The sequence below is a fragment of the Monodon monoceros genome, unplaced genomic scaffold, assembly GCF_005190385.1.
Source record: "Monodon monoceros isolate NGI ecotype Baffin Bay Population unplaced genomic scaffold, NGI_Narwhal_1 Super_Scaffold_11, whole genome shotgun sequence".
Taxonomy (NCBI): domain Eukaryota; kingdom Metazoa; phylum Chordata; class Mammalia; order Artiodactyla; family Monodontidae; genus Monodon; species Monodon monoceros.
Window position 1 is genome coordinate 119,941,997 of NW_021703767.1, and position 23,947 is coordinate 119,965,943.

Sequence of the window (23,947 nt, forward strand, 5' to 3'; positions counted from 1 at the left end):
GTTCCCAAGCCTTTAAAACCAGCCCTGTCATTTTAAGTGTAATTAATTCATAATAGAACCAACAAATTCTTATAACTTGAAATTAAGTTGGTTTTATGTTTAATAAAAAGAAAATACTCACCCTTTGCTTTTACTAGAGTAGCTAACTTTTTAAAAACCATATATACTCTCAAATATTCTAATACCTTAGATCTTGAAAACGAAGTTATTAGCTAGCTGCCATCCAAACAATTTAACTATTTAGGAGTCTTTCTAAAACTGAAAAGGCACTTAACCAAATACAAAGTATCACTTTCTCAAAACAAAGTAAATTTAGATACTACACTTAAGCAAACCTGGATACAACAGTGGACAAAGGAAAAAAAAAAACTTAATAAGTGGTCAAAAAAGGAATGATAGCCACAAATAAAAATATGACCTAGCATCCCAATACAGGGTTTCCATGGGCTAAGGCAGGGAACACATCTAAGTTATTTCATTTTCTTTAAGAGTTGCCAAACAGAATTACACACACACTTTCTATAAATTGTTGAAAAGAAATACTACCACAGATTTAGTATTTACAAATTAGATGCGGCCCTATATACATTTTTTAAATTACCTTCTCAAAATCCTCCTTGTTTTTAGGTGGTGGTAACATGGGAGCATTGGGGTTTTTTAATCGCTCTCTAGGCTGCGCATTAAAAGGCAGTCCTGACGGAGGTGGGGGAAGCGTATGTTCCATCATGGAAGGCGGAATGTATATTGGATGTGGAGGAATAGGCACAGCTTTACCCCAACCTAACTTCATTTCAAAAGACATAATCATCTTTCCTAAAAGAAAGAAAAGAAAAGTCACCCTGGTAACTCTCAGAAGAAAATAAGGGCTCTCTGGTGATTTAAATTAATTTTCATGTTTAACCTTTACCTTTCTGGTCCATTTTTCCCCTCGAGTTTTTATAAATACTTTTCAGAACCAAAGCAATATCTGAGTTCTACAGATGGGCTTCCTTACCATTTAAGTTTTTTAAAGCTCTTTCAGCATCTCTTCTATTCATAAAGGCCACAAAGCCACAATTTCTCTCTCTTGCCCTTTCTTCATCAGTTCTGGGCCACATAATTTTCACGCTGGCCAGGGGCCCAAATCTTCCAAACTCCTGGCACAACATTTCTTCATTCATCTATTAAAAGGCATAAGATATTTTTGGTAAGCAAAGAGGAAAGAAGAAAGAACTCTATGCAGCACAGAGCAGTTTTTGCAAAATGAGAAGAGACTTATCAATGCTACAGCTTTCCATTCAAGTACTGGGACCTCTACAAGGGTAAAATCCTGCCTTCATGGGGCACGCACAAATCTTTTCACACCAGAAACATTCTGTTTTACCTAAGTGGCCGGGTGAAGAGGCTGGGTGGCTGGAGAAATCAAAAGCACACCTTTACCTTCACTCTTCCTCCTTCTGAGATCCTGCACCTAAAATACGCTTTCTACAGCAATGGTTTGTTCAGCATTTAGCAACCTTTTTCAGGCAGCAATGATTACCACACTTAAGTCAAGGAGGAAATATTTGTTGGCAATGAAAGAAATAAAGGATCTGGTCACTTTTTCTTTTTCCAGCACCCAGCTGCCAGTGTAATCAAGAACAGAGAAAACAAAAAAGGGTAAGTAAGTATGCAATGAGGTCCAAAATATATATTATTATTTAAAAGATCTTATTATGCAGAGCAACCACTACATTCCCCATAACAATTAAGAATGAAGCAGGGGAAAGAATTAAAATATAAAAGACAAAGCAGAAATATTAGTTTGCTATTATTAAGATGAAAAAAGAAAAAAATCCATAAGGAAGTAGGCTATGCATCAGAAAGGGACAGTCTCAAAAGAATATTGTCTACCACTGGTCATATCCTGATAGATAAAATCAGCACCTAGCAAAACATTTCAAAATCAGAGGACAGTCCAGTTACAGCAAGAGGAGACAGGGACTTCCCTGGCGGCGCAGTGGTTAAGAATCTGCCTGCCAATGCACGGAACACAGGTTTGAGCCCTGGTGTGGGAAGATCCCACATGCCGCGGAGCAACTAAGCCTGTGTGCCACAACTACAGTGCCCAGGTGCTGCAACTACCACATGCCTAGAGCACGTGCTCCACAACAGACAAGCCACCACAAGAAGCCCGCACACCACCACGAAGAGTAGCCCCCGCTCACTGCAACTAGAGCAAGCCTGCGCACAGCAAGGAAGACCCAACGCAGCCAAAAACTTTTAAAAGAAATAAGAAGAAGAAGAAAAGCAAAGCTAAATAAATGTATTTTAAAAAAAAAAAAAAGAAAAGAAAGGAAAAGAAAAGAAAAAAAGAGGAGACAAGCCCTTAGGAATTGTAGCAAGAAAATTCGGCCCATACCGCTAAGGCTCAATTTCACAAGATAATTTTAGAAACTTATCTAGTTCCACCAAATCTGCTTACTTCAGATTCTTGACTTCATTTTTTTTAATGACTGACAAAGCAGTTTTCCTACAAAAGTATACAGCATATGAGCCAACATTCATCTTACTTTTCTAATATTACCTGTGGATTAATGTTTCCAAGGTATAAATTAGTAGTGCTTGGATCTCCAACATCATGTGAGCCAGGTGCATAATCATCGAGAACTAGGACAAAGAGAAGAAAAAATTATAACCTGCAAAATACACAGTTTGGACAATTTCTATGAATTAAAAAAAGCAAAAAACTGTATTACCACCAGATGATCTATTTCTTCTTGAAGGCGCATCCACTTTAAAAGGGGAAAAAGAAAACAATTCTTAGTTTTTGGAATAGTTCGTCACAAAAACAAACATTAAAATAAATGTCACTTACTAGAACGACGCTGACCATCAGAATCTGACTGAGGCGGCTCAAATCGACTTAATCTGCCTTTTGTTTTATGTCTCTCATCACGCTCTTCTTGAATTCTGTTGAAAATATATATAATCACTAATAACGAGCCAAAATTTGTTTGTTCACATTTAATAACAGAACTTATCCAGATATCATCTTGAAATAACCTGAAATATTTGTGTGTAATGCCAGTACTGACAACCAAGATTAAAGAGTCCCTCAGCTACAAGTCATGAGCAAACTTCTGATATATCAAGCAGTGGAATATAAAGCCCACTTCTAAGGTGAGAAGGAAATTCAACATTAAAACCACTTAATTTGTTCTTTCTTAGATAAAGGTTGACCACTCCTCTCAGTGACTATATTGTTTCCACGGCAAACAGGACTCCGGACATTAGTTAAATCAATTTAATTGCATCCACATAACAGAAGCAACCTAGATGCTGGACAAAATGCTAATTTCATTTTCAAACATAACCCACAAAATAATCTAAAACAGCCTCATGGTAAGCCAGTTAGTAAAAACAAATTGGTAGACTACATTCTTCATACCTGCATCTATAAGTATCAGCTCAAAATACCTATGAGAGCCATTCTCAACACTATAAAACTTACTGTTTCAATTCTTCTTTGAAGAGTTCCAAATTGCTTTTTTTCTTTTCTTTCTCGCCTTTCTTCAGTGGCTATGAAGGATATGATAAGTTATACTTCAAAGAAAACAAGGTTAAACAAAACTAATGGTTCGATAATCAGATCACTTTAAATAAACTTTTATTTTAGTGCCAATTATGATCTAATTATTTAAATTAAAAAGAAAGAATGCTTCTGTTACCACTGAACTTTCCTTCCTATTTTCTAAAACTGAGAATTTAACACATTATTAAAACAACAAGCAGCAGTCTTAAAGGAGCCACCAACTCTATCCGCTGCCCCGCCCCTGTCCCAAAGCCTACAATACTTAGGCCGGAATACTGTTGGAAGGGTACTGGAGGGAAAATTAATAAACATAAGGTAACTGAACTGCCACGTAAATAACTGCCGTGAACAACTACCAAAAATATGCACCCTTCAAAACAATCACCTTAGAAGGAAATGAATTACTGAAACAAACAGTAACACCGCTGGAATTCCTCTCTTAAAACTGCTTCCAGGGCTTCCCTGGTGGCGCAGTGGTTGAGAGTCTGCCTGCCGATGCAGGGGACACGGGTTTGTGCCCCAGTCCGGGAAGATCCCACATGCCACGGAGCGGCTGGGCCCATGAGCCATGGCCGCTGAGCCTGCGCGTCCAGAGCCTGTGCTCCGCAACGGGAGAGGCCACAACAGTGAGAGGCCCACGTACCGCAAAAAAAAAAAACTGCTTCCAAAAATGCTTTTGGAATCCCTCTTTTGAAAGTGCCAAAATAATTCAATGGGGGACAATAGTCTTTTTAACAAATGGAAGTATGGAAATTGAATATCCACCCATAAAAAAGAATGAAGTTGGACCTCTACCTCATACCATACACAAAAATTAACTCAAATCGTTCACAGACCTAAATATAAGACCTAAAAACATAGGAGTGAATCATCATGAGCCTGAATTCGGCAATAGTTTCTTAGATATGACACCATGAGAAACAAAAGAAAAGGCAACAACAAAAAACTGATAAACTAAACTTCATTAAAATTAAAAGCTTTTGTTCTTCAAAGGACACTAACAAAAAAGGGCAAAGCCAACCCACAAACTGGGAGAAAACAACATAGCTGATAAGTGACTTGACTCTAGAAGCTGTAAAATACTCTTACAACTCAACAATAAAAAGACAAATAACTCAATTAAAAAATGCATGAAGGATCTGAAAAGACATTTCTTTACAGAAGACTCCAAGTGGATGATAAATAAAATGATGCTCAACATCACTAGGCAAGTGCAAATCAAAACCACAATTAGGTACAACTTCACACCCACTAAGTTGACTAAAATAATTTTAGCAAGTGGTGATGAAGATGTAGAAAAATTGGAACACTCATATACACTGTTGATGGGACTGTAAAGTGGTACAGCTACTTTGGAAAACAGTATGGCAGTTTCTCAAAAGGTTAAACAATTAGTGACCATATGACCAGCAATTCCACTCCTAGGAATATAAAAGAATTAAAAATATATGTCCACACAGAAGCCTATACATAAATGTTTTCAGAAGCATTACTCATAATAGCCAAAAAGTAGAAACAACCCAAATGTCCATCAAGTAATAAACGGATCAGCAATATGAGGTATATCTGCAAAATGGAATGTTATTCAACCATAAAAAGTAATAAAGCACTGATATATATACCAAAATGTAGATGAACTTTGAAACATTGTGCTAAAAAGCCAGACACAAAAGGCCATATGCTGTATGATTCCATGTGCATGAAATGTCCAGAACAGGCAAATCCAAAGAGATAGAAAGTAGATTAGTGGTTGCCAGAGGTTAGGGATGACTGAAATTAAGTATAAGGTTTCCTTCTGGGATGATAAAAATGCTTCAAAATTAGAGATTAGTGACTGTTGCACAACTGTCAACATACGTTAAAAAAAACACTTAATAAAGCTGTTTTTTAAATTGCTTTCAGAGCTATTTTAAAAGTCATACAAGAAAAATCAGTCTCACTATTCAGCATAATCACATTTCCTCAAATCTGGCTCCAAATGACAAGACCCACATCTACCTACCATCCCCCATGAAAAATACCACTCTCAAAACATAAAGACTTTCTAACACTGAGAATATTTAAAGGAAAGTGTCACTAGTTCTGATAGTAAATCCAAATAAATTCCAAAAATGTTCCAGGCAACAGACACATTGTTGGAGTATACAGTCTTCCAAAGTAATTGATACTACACATGCTGATATTTAAATACCCAAGTTCAGCATTGCTTAAAAAGACAATCCCATTATTTTACATTTGCCTAAACTACAGTTAACTTTCAACTTGCAGTATGCTGTGAGTAACAGCAAATGTTCACTGCTCAACAAACATAAAAAGAGTATCATCTATGTGTCCTAATTTATTATCTCTCATCTAGGGAGGTTAAGCATCAAAACTCAACATCTACTACCAAAATAATTAGAAACGAGAAACCAAAGTCCTGCTTACAGTGGAAGTACAGAAAATATTATTGGCAGTGTCATCTCCGAACATAAATGGTCACTTATTTAAGTATGACTTACAGGTTTTTTGGTTTCTATCACAAGAAGAGATGGTGGTCTTTCATTGGATGACTGATTTGGAGGATTTTTTTGATCTGCAAATCTTGAAGATGGCTTATAGATTTTACCTCTTTTTTCATCTGTTTCATGTTCTTCTGAAATTTAAAATACTAGGTTTCAAAACTAATTTCATATTATGTGGATTTTGTTTACTTACTATTTTTATTAAAAATAAACAACTTAGTAAAATGCTTTTAGTATTAAGATATATCACTAGTGACAAAATATGAAATTTAATTCAAATATTATTCAAATATTACTGCCTTACTCTCAAAACTACTAATTTAATCATTTTATAGTAAAACTATAAAACCTGTAAAATGGTACAGCTACTTTGGAAAACAGTACAGCAGTTTCTCAAAAGGTTAAACAAAGAGTTACCATATGAGTAGCAACTCCATTCCTAGGAATATACAGTAAACTATAAAATACTTGAAAATGTTTGCAAAGTTCTCTGCCATCTTGAAACCTGAAAGGTACTAAAACATTTTTTAAACTTATCTGGCTCCAATTTGTCATTAATCCACATTTGGCCATTAATTTTACTAATCATTATCACCACTAGAGGGTGCTGATAGAAAGGAAACATGAAACTCGAAAGCAATTCAACCAAGACTTTTTGGGTTTGCTCAAGGACTATAATATTCACACTAACCTTTAGCTGCATTAACAACACCTCCGCGCACAAACGTTTTCACTTTATTACCATCACTTCCTTCAAAGGCAGCAAGAAATTCCTCATAAATTTCAGCAGCCGCCTTTTCATCCTCCTAAATACACACGAAAATATTAACATCACTTGATATAAAAATTACTGTACATACGGTGAAACTCATCCAAGAATAATGTAAACAAAACCTCTCCCTCCAATGGGGAAAGCAGGTTATTAAGCAACCTTAACAGGCAGTAATATCTAATGCTTAGTAGATATTTAACATACTAATTAACACTGGAATTAAGAGGGGATTTGCTCCTCTACAGGTAATTTGTGGAACAAGAAAAGGACCCACTAAGTAAATCTGTTTAGAGACAATTCAAGGGTCCAACTGTATAACAACAGACTACACAAAATATATTATTCTATTAACGTTTATGACATTTCTAAGGCACAAAAATTTAACTCTGAATATAAACATTTCCTTCACAAACCACTGACATGAGTATTAGAAGTCTGAAGAAGCAATATCTCCAGACAGTTGGCATTAGAGAAAAAAACCTCAAAATTATAATTATATGTAATTATAATTACAATTATAATTATTCTAAATGTCCCCCAAACATGCATGAATAGGAAGGCCAACAGAACAGAAAATATAGAAATAAATCCAATAGCACGTGGAAATTTAGTATTCAATAAAAGGGGCCTCTCAAATCAGTGGAGAATAGATGGACTTTTCAATGAATGATGGTGGGATAATTTGATAGTTATTTGAAAAAAAGATAAAAAGGAACCAATTCTTCACATCACATACCAGGAGAAATTGCAAATGAATCAGATTTAATTTTTTTTAAATGTAAGTATTGGGAAAAACATGAGGAAATTCCTTTAAAAGCTTGGAGTAAAAAAATGTAAACTAGGGGCTTCCCTGGTGGCGCAGTGGTTGAGAGTCCACCTGCCGATGCAAGTGACACGGGTTCGTGCCCCGGTCTGGGAAGATCCCACATGCCACAGAGCAATGGCCGCTGAGCCTGCGCGTCCGGAGCCTGTGCTCCGCAACGGGAGAGGCCACAACAGTGAGAGGCCCACATACCAGAAAAAAAAAAAAAAAAAAAGTAAACTGAAAAATCGTAAGACTGATAATAAATCTGACCATATAACAAAAAATAGTTTCTGCATGGAAAAAAAACACCAGAAGCAAGATAAAAAGGCAATCGACAAACTGAGTACGAACACTGTACCTTATGTCATAGACAAGTGTTACAATATACTTAATACAGGAGTTTCTAAAAACAGAGATATCCTACTAACTTAGAGAAATATTGGTTTAGATATGAGCAGACAGTTCACAAAATCAAACACAAGGAAAGTTGTTCAACCTTACTTATAAAAGAAATGCAAATTTAAAACTGCACCAAGATACAATTTTTCACTTAGCAGATTGGCAAAAGTCCTTCAAAAATACTGGCAAGGCTATGGGGAACCAACCTCTCAAACATTGCTTATAGGGATGCAAAATGGACCTGCCCATATATACGAGACACCAATTTAACACTATCTAGCAGAATTACAGCTATGCATTTACCATTCAACCCAGTAATCTCACTTATAGGAATATACCCTAAAGATACACTAGGAATAAACCCATATGCCTAACACTATCCCTAGTGCACTACCGGAAACAGCCGAAGACCAAAACACAAATGCCCTCAATAGGCATTGTAGTGAATGCAGGATTTTAGTGAATAAACTATGGCATATCTATAAAGCTATAAAAAAAGAACAAGCAATATTTCAATATACTTCCAGTAATCTCTGAGATATAATGTTAAGTGAAAAAAGCAAGGTGGAGAAAAGTGTACTGAATATAGCAAGCTATTGTTCATCTAAGAAAGAGCAGGCACAACATACATTTATACAAACTTGCTTATACAAAAAGAATAGAGCAGAAAACAATCAAAACTCTTACTTACACAGAAGAGAGGAAATGGTGGAGGGGACAGGGATAAAGCTGGACTTCTCCGAATATATCTTGTGTTATAGACTTAACTTGGGGTGGGAGCTGAGAATACCCTGGAGGACAAGAATCTCTGAAAAACATTTCTCTACTGTCCATACACTTAACGCCTCCGTAGACACACTTATAAAGATAACTAAAAATACATTTTAAGCATTACCTTCTTCTTTAATTCTTCTTGCTCCTTCTTACTTAAAGTTCGCTTAGCTGTACTCATTTTTCCAATACTGAATGCTTTAAGTTTGTTTTCTAGAAGAGGCTGTGAAAAGAAATAAAAAGCATACCTTTACATACACATTCTCAATTTAACTTGTTATTAACCTCAAGGCTAATAACTTACAAAAGCCATTTTTAAATACATAAAGTAAAAATACAACACAAAGAGAGACACAAAGGCTTAGAACTTATTCAACCTACTTGGCGGCAAGAATAAAAGCACTTGAGGAAGGAAAGTACAGATGTTTCTGGGCAAAAGAAGCAGTGATAGAAAAAAGACATTCAAATAGGGAGAAAGAGGCATCTATGTTCAGTAGCAGGAATCATTACCATCTAGAACCCCCAATTCAGGCACAAAAATCACATCACTTCCTTTTGTAATTCAGTAAATTACCTAATTCTTCATCAACAAAACTGATGTTTATGAACAAAATAATTTCATTTTCATTGCTGGGAAAATATCACATACTGTGTTCTAGGTTTCACACAAGTAAACAGTCATCAATTAATTTTGAATATGAGAAAATAGTATTTTAATGAATTCTTCATTTATGTAACTTAGAAGCAATTTCCTTGTAAATATGGTTTGAACAAATTGTAGACTTTTAATTGTTCGGTTATTTATTTGAATGATAATTTTGAGTCATAAACTTTTAAAAGAGAGGAATGTTTATAAAATACAGCCTAGAATGCTTCAAGATGGCAGAGTAGAAGGCTAACTGCTGAGCAATCATCAACAGGAAGACACTGGAACTCACCGTAAAAGACACCCCACATCCAAAGACAAAGGAGAAGCCACATTGAGATGGTAGGACGGGCACAATCACAATAAAATCAAATCCTATAACTGCTGGGTGGGTGACTCACAAACTGGAGAACACTTATACCACAGAAGTCCACCCACTGGCGTGAAAGTTCTGAGCCCCACGTCAAGCTTCCCAACCTGGGGGTCCAGCAACGGGAGGAGAAATTCCTAGAGAATCAGACTTTGAAGGCTAGCGGGATTTGATTGCAGGACTTCCACAGGACTGGGGGAAACAGAGACCACTCTTGGAGGGCACACACAGAGTAGTGTGCGCATCGGGACCCAGGGGAGACTGAACCAGACCTACCTGCTTGTGTTGGAGGGTCTCCTGTAGAGGCGGGGGGTGGCTATGGCTCACGTGAGGACAAGGACACTGGCAGCAGAAGTTCTGGGAAGTACTCTTTGGTGTAAGACTTCCCAGGGTCCACCATTAGCCCCACCAAAGAGCCCAGGTAGGCTCCAGTTTTGGGTCGCCTCAGGCCAAAAAGCCAACAGGGAGGGAATTCAGCCCCACCCATCAACAGGCAAGAGGATTAAAGTTTTACTGAGCTCTGCCCACCAGAGCACACCCACCTCTACCCACCATCAGTCCCTCCCATCAGGAAACTTGCACAAGCCTCTTAGATAGCCTCATCCACCAGAGGGCAGAGAGCAGAAGCAAGAACAACTATAATCCTGCAGCCTGTGGAACAAAAACCACATTCACAGAAAGAAAGACAAGATGAAAAGGCAGAGGGCTATATACCAGATGAAGGGAACAAGATAAAACCCCAGAAAAACAACTAAATGAAGTGGAGATAGGCAACCTTCCAGAAAAAGAATTCAGAATAATGATAGTGAAGATGATCCAGGACCTTGGAAAAAGAATGGAGGCAAAGATCGAGAAGATGCAGGAAGTGTTTAACAAAGACCTAGAAGAACTAACGAACAAACAAACAGAGATGAACAATACAATAACTGAAATGAAAAATACACTACAAGGAATCAATAGCAGAATAACTGAGGCAGAAAAACAGATAAGTGACCTGGAAGACAGAATGGTGGAATTCACTGCCACAGAACAGAATAAAGAAAAAAGAATGAAAAGAAATGAAGACAGCCTAAGAGACCTCTGGGACAACATTAAATGCAACAACATTCGATTACAGAGGTCCCAGAAGGAGAAGAGAGAGAGAAAGGACCCCAGAAAATATCTGAAGAGATTATAGGTGAAAACTTCCCTAACATGGGAAAGGAAACAGCCACCTAAGTCCAAGAAGAGCAGAGAGTCCCAGGAAGGATAAACCCAAGGAGAAACAGGCCAAGACACATAGTAATCAAATTGGCAAAAATTAAAGACAAAGAAAAATTACTGAAAGCAACAAGGGAAAAGTGACAAATAACATACAAGGGAACTCCCATAAGGTTAACAGCTGATTCCTCAGCAGAAATTCTACAAGCCAGAAGGCAGTGGCATGATATACTTAAAGTGGTGAAAGGGAAGAAACTACAACCAAGATTACTCTACCCCGCAAGGATCTCGTTCAGATTCGATGGAGAAATCAAAAGCTTTACAGGCAAGCAAAAGCTAAGAGAATTCAGCACCACCAAACCAGCTCTACAACAAATGCTAAAGGAACTTCTCTAAGTGGGGAACACAAATGAAGAAAAGGACCTACAAAAACAAACCCAAAACAATTAAGAAAATGGTCATAGGAACATACATTTCGATAATTACCTTAAACGTGAATGGATTAAATGCTCCAACGAAAAGACACAGGCTGGCTGAATGGATACAAAAACAAGACCCATACAGATGCTGTCTACAAGAGACCCACTTCATACCTAGGGACAACATACAGACTGAAAGTGAGGGGATGGAAAAAGATATTCCATGCAAATGGAAATCAAAAGAAAGCTGGAGTAGCAATACTCATATCAGACCAAATAGACTTTAAAATAATCTTACAAGAGACAAGGAAGGACATTACATAAGGATCAAGGGATCAATCCAAGAAGAAGAGATAACAATTATAAATATATATGCACCCAACACAGGAGCATCTCAATACATAAGGCAACTGCTAGCAGCTATAAAAGTGGAAATCGACAGTAACACAATAATAGTGGGGGACTTCAACACCTCACTTACACTATTGGACAGATCATCCAAACAGAAAATACCTAGAGACAAATGACAATGAAAACCTCGATCCAAAACCTATGGGATGCAGCAAAAGCAGTTCTGAGAGGGAAGTTTATAGCAATTCAAGCCTACCTCAAGAACAAGAAAAACGTCAAATAAACAACCTAACGTTACACCTAAAGGAACTAGAGAAAGAAGAACAAACAAAACCCAAAGTTAGCAGAAGGAAAGAAATCATAAAGGTCAGAGCAGAAATAAATGAAATAGAAACAAGGAAAACAATAGCAAAGATCGATAAAACTAAAAGCTGGTTCTTTGAGAAGATAAATAAAATTGATAAACCATTAGCCAGACTCATCAAGAAAAAGAGGAAGAGGACTCAAATCAATAAAATTAGAAATGAAAAAGGGGAAGTTACAACAGACGAAGCATCCTAAGAGACTACTACAACAACTCTACGCCAATAAAATGGACAACTTGGAAGAAATGGACAAATTTTTCAAAAGGTATAACCTTCCAAGATTGAACCAGGAAGAAACAGAAAACATGAACAGACCAATCACAAGTAATGAAATTGAAACTGTGATTAAAAATCTTCCAACAAACAACAGTCCAGGACCAGATGGTTCCACAGGTGAATTCTATCTAACATTTAGAGAAGAGCCAACACCCATCCTTCTCAAACTCTTCCAAAAATTGCAGAGGAAGGAACACTCCCAAACTCATTCTAGGAGGCCACCATCACCCTGATACCAAAACCAGACAAACATGCTACAAAAAAAGAAAACTACAGACCAATATCACTGATGAACATAGATGCAAAAATCCTCAACAAAATACTAGCAAGCAGAATCCAACAACACATTAAAAGGATCATACACCACGATCAAGTGGGATTTATCCCAGGGATGCAAGGATTCTTCAATATACACAAATCAATCAATGTGATACACCATGTTAACAAACTGAAGAAGAAAAACCATATGATCATCTCAATAGATGCAGAAAAAGCTTCTGACAAAATTCAACACCCATTTATGATAAAAACTATCCAGAGAGTGGGCATAGAGGGAACCTACCTCAACATAATAAAGGCCATATATGACAAACCCACAGCAAACATCATTCTCAATGGTGAAAAACTGAAAGCATTTCCTCTAAGATCAGGAACAAGACAAGGATGTCCACTCTCGCCACTATTATTCAACATAGTTTTAAAAGTCCTAGCCACAGCAATCAGAGAAGAAAAAGAAATACAAATTGGAAAAGAAGAAGTAAAACTGTCACTGTTTGCAGATGACATGATACTATACAGAGAGAATCCTAAACATGCCACCAGAAAACTACTAGAGCTAAGCAATGAATCTGGTAAAGTTGCAGGATACAAAATTAATGCACAGATATCTCTTGCATTCCTATACACTAATGATGAAAAATCTGAAAGAGAAATTAAGGAAACATTCCCATTTACCACTGCAACAAAAAGAATAAAATACCTAAGAATAAACCTACCTAGGGAGACAAAAGACCTGTATGCAGAAAACTATAAGACACTGATGAAAGAAATTAAAGATGATACAAACAGATGGAGAGATATACCATGTTCTTGGATCGGAACAATCAATATTGTGAAAATGACTATACTACCCAAAGCAATCTATAGCTTCAATGCAATCCCTAACAAATTACCAATGGCATTTTTTACAGAACTAGAAAAAAAAATCTTAAAATCTGTATGGAGACACAAAAGGCCCCAAACAGCCCAAGCAGTCTTGAGGGGAAAAAAACGAAACTGGAGGAATCAGACTCCCTGACTTCAGACTGTACTACAAAGCTACAGTAATCAAGACAGTATGGTATGGGCACAGAAACAGAAACATAGATCAATGGAACAGGATAGAAAGCCCAGAGATAAACCCAAGCACCTGTGGTCAACTAATCTATGACGAAGGAGGCAAGGATATACAATGAAGAAAAGACAGTCTCTTTAATAAATGGTGCTGGGAAAACTGGACAGCTACATGTAAAAGAATGAAATTAGAATACTCCCTAACACCATGCACAAAAATAAACTCAAAATGGATTAGAGACCTAAATATAAGACCAGACACCATAAAGCTCTTAAAGGAAAACATAGAAAGAACACTCTTTGACATAAATCACAGCAAGATCTTTTTTGATCCACCTCCTAGAGTAATGGAAATAAAAACAAAAGTAAACAAATGGGACCTAATGAACCTTAAAGCAAGGAAACTACAAACTTTTGCAAAGCAAAGGAAACTACAAACAAGACGAAGAGACAACCCTCAGAATGGGAGAAAATATTTGCAAACAAAATCAATGGACATAGGATTAATCTCCAAAATATATAAACAGCTCATGCAGCTCAATATTAAAAAAAAAAACAACCCAATCAAAAAATGGACAGAAGACCTAAATAGACATTTCTCCAAAGAAGACATACAGATGGCCAAGAAGCACATGAAAAGCTGCTCAACATTACTAATTACTAGAGAAATGCAAATCAAAACTACAATGAGGTATCACCTCACACCAGTTAGAATGGGCATCATCAGAAAATCTACAAACAACAAATGCTGGAGAGGGTGTGGAGAAAAGGGAACCCTCTTGCACTGTTGGTGGGAATGTAAATTGATACAGCCACTATGGAGAACAGTATGGAGGTTCCTTAAAAAACTAAAAACAGAATTACCATATGACCCAGCAATCCCACTACTGGGCATATACCCAGAGAAAACCATAATTCAAAAACACACATGCACCCCAATGTTCACTGCAGCACTATTTACAATAGCCAGGTTACGGAAGCAACTTAAATGCCCGCCGACAGACGAATGGATAAAGAAGACATGGCACATACATACAATGGAATATTACTCAGCCATAAAATGGAACAAAACTGGGTCATTCGTAGAGATGTGGATGGATCTAGAGACTGTCATACAGAGTGAAGTAAGTCAGAAAGAGAAAAACAAATATCATATATTAATACATATATGTGGAACCTAGAAAAATGGTACAGGTGAACTGGTTTGCAGGGCAGAAATTGAAACACAGATGTAGGGAACAAACGTATGGACACCAAGGGTGGAAAGTGGTGATGGGTGGTGGTGGTGTGATGAATTGGGAGTTTGGGATTGACATATATACACTAATATGTATAAAATGGATAACTAATAAGAACCTGCTGTATAAAACAATAAATTAAATAAAATTCAAAAATACAGCGCAAAATATTAATCTGCAGTTGAAATCTGAAGGTTTCTCTCTCACCTACCAAAATGAGAAGTTAACCAATTATGAAATTAAACTATCAATCACTTGGTTATTAAGCAGGCTTGCCCTTGGCAAGATACAAAATGGAAAAGTAATATTGCTGCAAACTACTTCAAGGTTACATTAAAATCCCTTTAAAAAAAACAAAGCAGTTCATAACTCAAAAGTCAATACTGGGTTTCACAAACACACTCAAAGTAAATTTTTTCCCAAAATAGAAAGGAAAATGTTCTGCCATCATTCAGCACCTTTGATTTCAACTGCTGAAGTTTAAACAAATGGTAAAATTACATACAAATTCAATAAGAAACATAATTTTACAAAGCAAAATTTTTGTCCTCAATTTTATTTATATCCTAAGAGCCAAACTTAGACACCTAAGAGAGAAATGGTTAAGAAAATTATGGAATACTTACTCAAAAAATATAATCACCCATTAAAGTTTGTTTACAGAGTTTTTCCTAAAATTAAAAAAAATTAGACCTGAAGAATCTTTTAAAATGTGTTCCTGTAAAATGGACCTCAGCAAAGTAAAAATATATTTATGCTTAAAAATATTAAACAAGAAAATAAAGTGTTATCAATACCAATACTGGCTGGTAATGACTGTCCTCCTTATATTTTCCAAATTTCCAAAGAAAACATTATTTGAAATTAAAAAAAGACTAAAAGAACACGAGAGTACTTTGCAGATACAGGCAGTGAAGATGCTCCTTCTCTGGGTGCTTGCAGCACCCTGGGAACTGCACTGACCAGAGTGAACAGCACCTGCTCCTGTTAGCTTCCCAGGCTGGGACTACGTATAAGCTGAGAACAAGAAGTGTGTTTTAATCATCTGTGTATTTCCAGTGACTGGCCTCTGGCACTTGGTTCAGTAAATGTTTGGCATAAGGGGAGAACAATAAATCTATTAACCATTTTACATTCAAAACACTCCTTGGTTTTTTAAAATAAAATTAAAATTTTTAAATGAAACATATCTTACATATGAGCTAAAAAACATTTCCTTAGATGAGTTTGAATTTATTGTTAACCCAAATAGAATAATGAATGCTATTTTCAAATAGTACAAGATGAAACAACAAGCACAAAACCAAGATATTCAACTACCAAATTCAATCAAGGGCAGATCAAAATCATTATCTATCCTTTCTTATCTTTATCAATACTTACTCTTGAGAGATTCTGATGAGGAGAGTCACAAACGTTTTCACGGGTACTTTCATTCCTATAATTATGCTTTCTTGGGCTCTTAGGTCGTGTCCGACTTGGCATATCACTATCTGAGGGTCCAGATGCATCCATCTTCAAGAAAAGGAAAACGAATTTTTAAAAATCATACATGTAGTACTGAAACTAGAATCAACCCAAATGTCCAAATATTGACAAACTTCATTTTACACTATCAAAATATTTCACTAATTATCCCTTAATACCTCTGATTTCATCAGAAAAGTTCTTAAGTACAGGAAGTTTTCAATAATTCTAACTTGCACTTGAAAGATCAAATTTTATATCACTAACAAATAGTTGTTTTCCTTAAAAGAACAGGTTAGTTTCCTTCATTTTCAAGAAAATATCTGCCAAACACCCAAGTCTGACTAACCACAGTTTGTCTGTCAGTTGTACCTTCAAGTAAAAATGGTATTCCATGAAAGAAGGAGCCAGTTTTATTCCACAACTTAAACAATCCCACAAGTATTATACTTTTCCTCAAGACAAACACCACACTTTGGCAACCAGAAGTGCCTTATATGTGTCTCCCATTTCATCACACAGAACGTTAAAAACACTCATACACAAGGACAAGATTTAATATTAATAATTTTTACTGCTTCATCAAGAAGATTCTTAAGTGAAACTAGAATATTTTTACTGTGTCTGGAGGGGAAGAACACAATGACTACTAGCACATTTTGGCGACATTGCCTTGATTCATGCTAAGGTGCCAACAATTTACCCATCAATTGTTTTTGCACCATTAGTGCAAATGTCAACACAATGATGGCAAATGATGTCTTAGTGTTATTACAAAATAGTTGTGAATTCAGCCACCCTGAAAAATTCTCAGCAACCCCACGGGTCTGAAGACCACACTTTTAGCACTGCTATAGTAACACATGTAAAGGAAAGTTTATCGCAGTATTATTCAAAATGTCAAAAAGCTTGAAACAAATCGTCTATGCCCATCAACAGAGAAATAGCTTAATAAATAATTGCACCTCCCCCGTGGAACATTAAGATACCATTAGAAAGACTAGAGTAGAGCTGTATCTGTTGACTTGCAGGGATTTGCAATAGGTGTACTGTGCACTGTGAAAAGAAATGTGTATAACGCAAAACTTGTTTAAAAAAATGTATAAGCACACACACCTATGTATGTACAAAATTTTACAAGCACAGTAAAAAAAAAAAAAAGGGAAATATACACACTTGGTTTCTAACATGGTTTGAGGGGCCAACTTACCTGAATAACAGAACACAAAAAAAACACAGAACATCTAGCAAAAAAGGTTAAATATGCACATACAACGCAATCATATTTATTTATCAAGTAAAATCATAAGGGACATATCAAGTAGGGATATATACAATAAGAAATTAACTTTTAAGGAAAAAAGACAACGATTGCCTTTTATACTCACATGGGCATCTGAAGATCCAGATGAATGAACATCTGATGATCTGGTCTGCAAGCATTAAAAATAAAAGCCAACATTTAAATAATCAGAAAATGTATTATGCTAACAAAACAAGTATTTCTTGTGTTACACAGACAATCTTTCCAAACTTGTGGCAATTTCTTCTCAGCTAATAAAACCAAACAAAGGCAATCTCTGACTTACAAAAAAAAAATTGTGATACAAAATAAATGTGTCAGTCAAGTTCAGTCTTCAAATAATGGCACTTTCCAATAAGGTCAAGTGTGAAAGTTTCACCTGATTTTGTTTTAATTGATCTAAATTTCAGATTACATATGGCATATAATAATTTATTTGATTTTTCACTATGCAGCTAAGGATGAAGAAGCCAAGCTATAACACTATTAACTAAATAAATAATATGTGGTTATCTTTCTGAAATCTTAATTGGAGGCCCAGAATTTAACTCTGGCACTGAGTTGTTTTTATTTTTCAAGGTATTGGGTAGTGAGATTTTACTTATTTTATATATATATTTAAGTATTAAAAGTGAAATCAAGAATCTTGACATCACAAGTACCTCATCGATCCTAGCTCCCAGTTCTAGATTTCAAATGTAATGCACAAGACAATATATTCATTTTTAAGAAAAAATTGAAGATTTGTATGATGTAGATAAAAGCCAATAAGATTCCCATGGGTCCACACAGTACTGCTTTACTTATCTTGTTGAAACATAAGGCTAAGAACAGCTGATTGGATTTTCATACTGAATCAGTTTATTCCTCTGAGCTCCATACTGGACCCTAGGCAAAATCAGCCCAAGACAACCAAGCACTGAGCCACCAGCCATCTCCATTCTTTCTACCCATCTTTTTTCTGTCCCCAACTTTTACTGTGTCCCTCCTATTTCACTTTCTTCTCCCTGCTAACCTTTCCTAAAAGGCAAGGTAGCATGAAAGAAATTTTTTTATATTTAAATTTAACCCTGTGAAACCTACTTTGAATCAGTTTGAAATGCATCCATTTGCAGACACTTAAAAAATACAAGACAATAAATAACTCCTCTTAAAAAAGAAAAAAAGGGGGCTTCCCTGGTGGCGCAGTGGTTGAGAGTCCGCCTGCCGGTGCAGGGGACACGGGTTCGTGCCCCGTTCCAGGAAGATCCCACATGCCCTGGAGTAGCTGGGCCCGTGGGCAATGGCCGCTGAGCCTGCGCGTCTGGAGCCTGTGCTCCGCAACGGAAGAAGCCACAACAGTGAGAGGCCTGCGTACCGCAAAAAAAAAAAAAAAAAAAAAAAAAAAGAAATAAAAAGTTCCGTCAAGAGACTGAGTGAATTGAGGAGGAAAAAAAATTCAATTGCCTTCTAATATACCAGTGTTAACCTGCTAGGTAACAAAAATAACAGGGTAATCATAATAGTGAGAAAAAACATAAAACAACTAGAAACCAACTAAAGAAATATGTACCACCTGTGCGAAGAAAATACAAACTTCACAAAAGGGTTGTTATTCAAGTCAACTTTTGAAAAGATTCATCACATTCCTAGATGGGAAAACTCATTATTAAGACAAAGTCAACTACACCTAAATTTATTTATGCATTTAATGCAATTTCATTCCACAGCTCAAAATCCTAAAGGGAAGTCTCTGCAAGGGGACAAGGGGGATTGCCAAAAATAATTCTGAAGTTCACCCAGAAGAATAAGCACGAAAGAGCAGATAAGAAAGTGCTAGCCTTTCTTTAATCTATGCCACCACATCCAAATCATCATTTCTAGGATTTAAAAATAACAGCATGGCTTAGGACGATGCATCAGCTGATTTCAATTAACCTAAGATGGTCATATTTAGTGCAAACCAAACATTTTCCACTGATACGCTACACAGCATCAGAATGAAATTTTAGGCTTGAGAACAGTTAAAGAGATGGAAAGAGTAGTGAATAAAAATTTTAAAGGAATAACCAACTTTTAAAGCTAATGGTCCAGGTAATCAGTAAACGTAACACTACTTCTGAAGAGTCTCCCCCTCTACTTAACCTGGAACTGCACTATGTTATTTGTCTTGGGTTTGGGTTTTATGTTTTTACTGAAGAACAGTAAATTAGTGATGCTTAAAGATTTTCTGAAGTCCACAGCACAATCCCTCATCCAAATGAAAAGACCCAAAAGCAAGAAATGAAAAGGCAAAATAAGGGAGATTTGAGGCAATAAAGAAGCAGACACAAGAAAAACTTATCTCAAGTTTGAGAAAGCAGATATAGTACAGATGTGGGGAAGGACAGCAAGGGAAAAAAAAAGGATGATACTGATGGCTGCTGAGGAGATAGAGGTGAAGCCAACTAAACAATACCATAAAACTTTTTTTTTCCAGCTGCTCCTACTTTACTTCAATTGATAAACCGCCACACCTGAGTTTTCAAATTAGCAAGCTAACCACAGCAACATTCCTCCAACACCTCCACTCTGCCTAGTCCGCTCTCCATTCCCATCTGCCTCCTTCCTCCTCACATCCTCTAAAGCATCAACTTACATTTCCACAAGTTTAATAATCACTCCCATAGGAAGCATATCAACACTTTTATTGTGCTGAGATGACTCCCAATTCCTTATCTTCAACCTTGGTGCCTCTCCTGGGTTCCAATCTGTTCTTAAACAACTTCCTGGACATCTTCACCTGAATATCTGCAAGTTCCTCACATCCTATATATATAAAATATAGTTTCCTCCCAAACCAGCTTCTCCCGTTGACCTTCTTACTTCTGACACCGAATGGTAACTTTCAATCAGTCATAATACAGAAGTAGTAAAATGTTAAGAGCACAGACTCTGGAATCAGACTTCCTGTTTTTAGCACTTACCAGCTTTGTAACCTTGGGCCTAGTTCCTTCACCTGTAATGCTGAATAGCACCTGCCTTATAGGATTGTTGTGAAGGACAAAGACAGGTGAAGCACTAAGAACAGTGTTTGGTACATAAAAGTGCTCAATGAGTGTTAGCCAGCAGCATTATACCAGGGTCATCCTTGACTACTTCCCTCTCCCCCATAACCAACTGAGTCAAATTCTGTTCACCCCACCTCTACTGAAACTCTTCTCTGGGGACCGTTTTTACTAAAGACACTATTGTGGTTCAGATCTTCCCTTTATTCAACCCATTTACTGGGCAACCACTTACTGGTACTGTGCCTTACATCAGATATAAATGTTCTTAGGAGCTAATAAATAAGAGAGACAAGTAAAACAGTGTGGCTATACCACCAGAGCACAGAGGGCAAGCAAATCTTAGTGGGAGTGGGGACGATGTCAGAAAAGCTTCCCAAAGAGTATCTGAGGTGAGATTTTTGAAGCAATCTTTAATATTTATCAGCAGCACTACAAAAATCTTCAAACTAATCCTCCTCAATCCCAAATTCTTCCTAAACTATGTCTCCAGAAGAGCTTTCCTAAAGGACTTTCCTGCCTTGAATCTTCCATGGCTCTCTAATTTTATTCCATAAGTTTTAAAGCCGCCACGATTTAGCTCAAACTTATCCTTCCGTCTCAGAAACTTTTATCCCTATGCAAATGTCCTATATACATTGGCTAAACCAGAACATGTATCAATCCATTTGCCAGTGATTTATTTTCTTTACCTCACCCATCTCTTTTTTATACCTCTATGTCTACCCTTCAAAACTCTGTTCATTGTTCAAAAGACTCAAACTCCTCTATTCCTGAAGCCTCCCCACCCCACCCTCCAATCAACCAGCTGTCATTTCTTTCCCTAAAGTTTTAGACGCTTCTGATGGCTCTGCTTTGAACTATCCATGTGTTGACTCTTTTTCCACTAGACAGCATGTTCCCCAAAACTGATTATCATCTTATTTAATTTTTTCTTCCTCAGAGTCAAACAAAATCTGGCAAGTGACGGAGCCTCAATAAACTTGCTGACGTACCAAGTTGGAACAAGTACCTACACAACAAAATTGCACTCCTCACTATCAACATACTAAGCTGTCCACTCAGCAACAAGTAACAGCTACCTAGCTGAATACCACTTTCCAAGACAAACCAAAGTCTACCTCTCAAAAAAAGCCATCAAGTCTATTGAGTTAAATAATAAACCTGAAATTATCCTTAAAATTACATCCAAAACACTACCAACACATGAAAAGTTGTAAGTACATTTTGAATGATCTGTAATCTAAAATGAGGAAAGCCTGGTGAAAAAAATTAAGTGCTCAAGGAAGAGACATCTAACAGTACCAAATAGCCTCAACTGCTATTGGCAAATGCATCTTGCTTTTAAAAAAAATTATTTCAGCAAAATATCTAGCATGTGTCCAATCTGCAATAAACTGTTAAAGCTACTTAACAGTACAAGAGGCAAATTATTTGTAATATTAATATTTCTGAGTTTAATATCCTGTAGGAAGTTTTGGGCTCTTTTTTGTTTTTGTTTTTCAAAAATGATGTTCTTTGTAAAAAGCGATAGAAGAGGCATGAGTCTTCAACTTGCATACCAAATGAGCCCTCCTCTCATTTGCCTTACTGGCAAATGAGTATTTTTTGTCAATTTATTATACTTTCTAGGAAAAAAAAAGCTTCAGGAATAAAAACTAGAAGAGAATAAAAACTAGACTTTCAGGGCTTCCCTGGTGGCGCAGTGGTTGAGAGTCCGCCTGCCGATGCAGGGGACACGGGTTCGGGCCCCGGTCCGGGAGGATCCCACGTGATCCCAACATGCTCCCACATGCCGCGGAGCAACTGGGCCCCTGAGCCATGGCCGCTGAGCCCGCGAGTCCGGAGCCTGTGCTCTGCAAAGGGAGAGGCCACAACAGTGAGAGGCCCGCGTACCGAGGAAAAAAAAAAAAAAAAAAAAAAAAAAGCTAGACTTTCAGAAAACAAATAATTCAATCCAATAAGATAGAAAATTTTTAAAACCATATTAACAGTCATATTCGAGCACCAGTGCTACAAATACTCGAATTTCTAAAAGACACCAATCAAGAAAATAAAAGTTCCTAATGCCTCTCTCCACCCCAAAACACAGCCTTCCACCCAGAAAACTAACCACCTTATATTTTAAGATAAGACGGTTATCTTACATCCATATCATAATAAAGATTCAGTTTAAACTAAAACTGGAGAACAAGAGAGCCTAATTTTTCAAGGTTTGTGTTTTGTTTGGAGTTTTTGATCGTATTTAATTCTTACATACCTTCAGGTACCACCAAAAAAATGTACACAAGCAGTAATATATACCTAAGGATGATAAGCCTTGAATGGATACTCATTATATCAATACATATTTCGTACAACTGAAATACTTTTGTTAATCAGCAGTCAATTAAAATAGTTCCCACACCAATTTAGCACTGGGTGTCCAAGGAAGCCAGCGGTATTTCCTACTTAGCTCATTTACCTCTCTAACCCAATTTTTGACACTATGGCAAAAAATAAGCACTGTCACAGAGTGAAATAACAGGGCACACAATTCCATTATATTAGTAGTACTACCAGCACAGGAGCTGCAGAGGGAACGAGAATACCACGTTCTCTTCATATCCTCATTGTGCTGAGCAAACAACTCTTACAATCAAAATAAATTAATTTTTATAAATTAAATTCTAAGTTTATATATTAAATTTAACATTTTTCTAAACAAACAATTATAGGCTCTTTGCCTCTCCTCCCAAAATCAAAGCTACAACATGGTACCCCTCTCCCCCAAAGCATCATTTTAGTCTGGTGATACAAGAATAAATGCACAGGAAATTTTTAGCTAATTCCTAAAACATTTACTGAATTTCTATATTTGTCAGGCTTTAAAATAAAAAGTACAGCAAAATTACACAGAAAATAAAGGGTCTCTTCATCAGGGACAACTACACATAAAGGTTAAATCATTTGACTATACAAACTTAAAATGTAATTTTTAAAGCTAAAAGAAACTGTAGAGGTTATCTAATTTAATCTCTTCATTTTGTAATTAAGACACATCAAATAATTTTGCCATTGTCAATAGCAAAAAACCCTATTATACATTTTATTTGTTAAATTATCTCAATACCTTAAATTACCTCAATTAGCTCCACTTTTTTTTACTGA

The 23,947-nt window shown here is 36.5% G+C and overlaps 1 protein-coding gene across 4 annotated transcripts in view; it reads right to left on the reverse strand.

The window, feature by feature from the left end:
• U2SURP (U2 snRNP associated SURP domain containing) overlaps window positions 1–23,947 on the reverse strand; it is a 51,838-nt gene that overhangs the window by 25,226 nt on the left and 2,665 nt on the right. For 3 of the 4 annotated variants that reach the window (XM_029214416.1, XM_029214414.1, XM_029214417.1), the window contains exons 2-12: window positions 17,857–17,901; window positions 16,385–16,516; window positions 8,929–9,027; window positions 6,749–6,863; window positions 6,055–6,188; window positions 3,473–3,540; window positions 2,837–2,931; window positions 2,718–2,753; window positions 2,546–2,628; window positions 995–1,160; window positions 602–813 (exon numbers count right to left, since the gene is read on the reverse strand). In XM_029214416.1, coding sequence (XP_029070249.1) covers window positions 602–813; window positions 995–1,160; window positions 2,546–2,628; window positions 2,718–2,753; window positions 2,837–2,931; window positions 3,473–3,540; window positions 6,055–6,188; window positions 6,749–6,863; window positions 8,929–9,027; window positions 16,385–16,516; window positions 17,857–17,901 — 1,185 coding nt within the window. The remainder of the gene's footprint in view (window positions 1–601; window positions 814–994; window positions 1,161–2,545; window positions 2,629–2,717; window positions 2,754–2,836; window positions 2,932–3,472; window positions 3,541–6,054; window positions 6,189–6,748; window positions 6,864–8,928; window positions 9,028–16,384; window positions 16,517–17,856; window positions 17,902–23,947) is intronic. The other variant, XM_029214415.1, reaches the window with a different exon arrangement.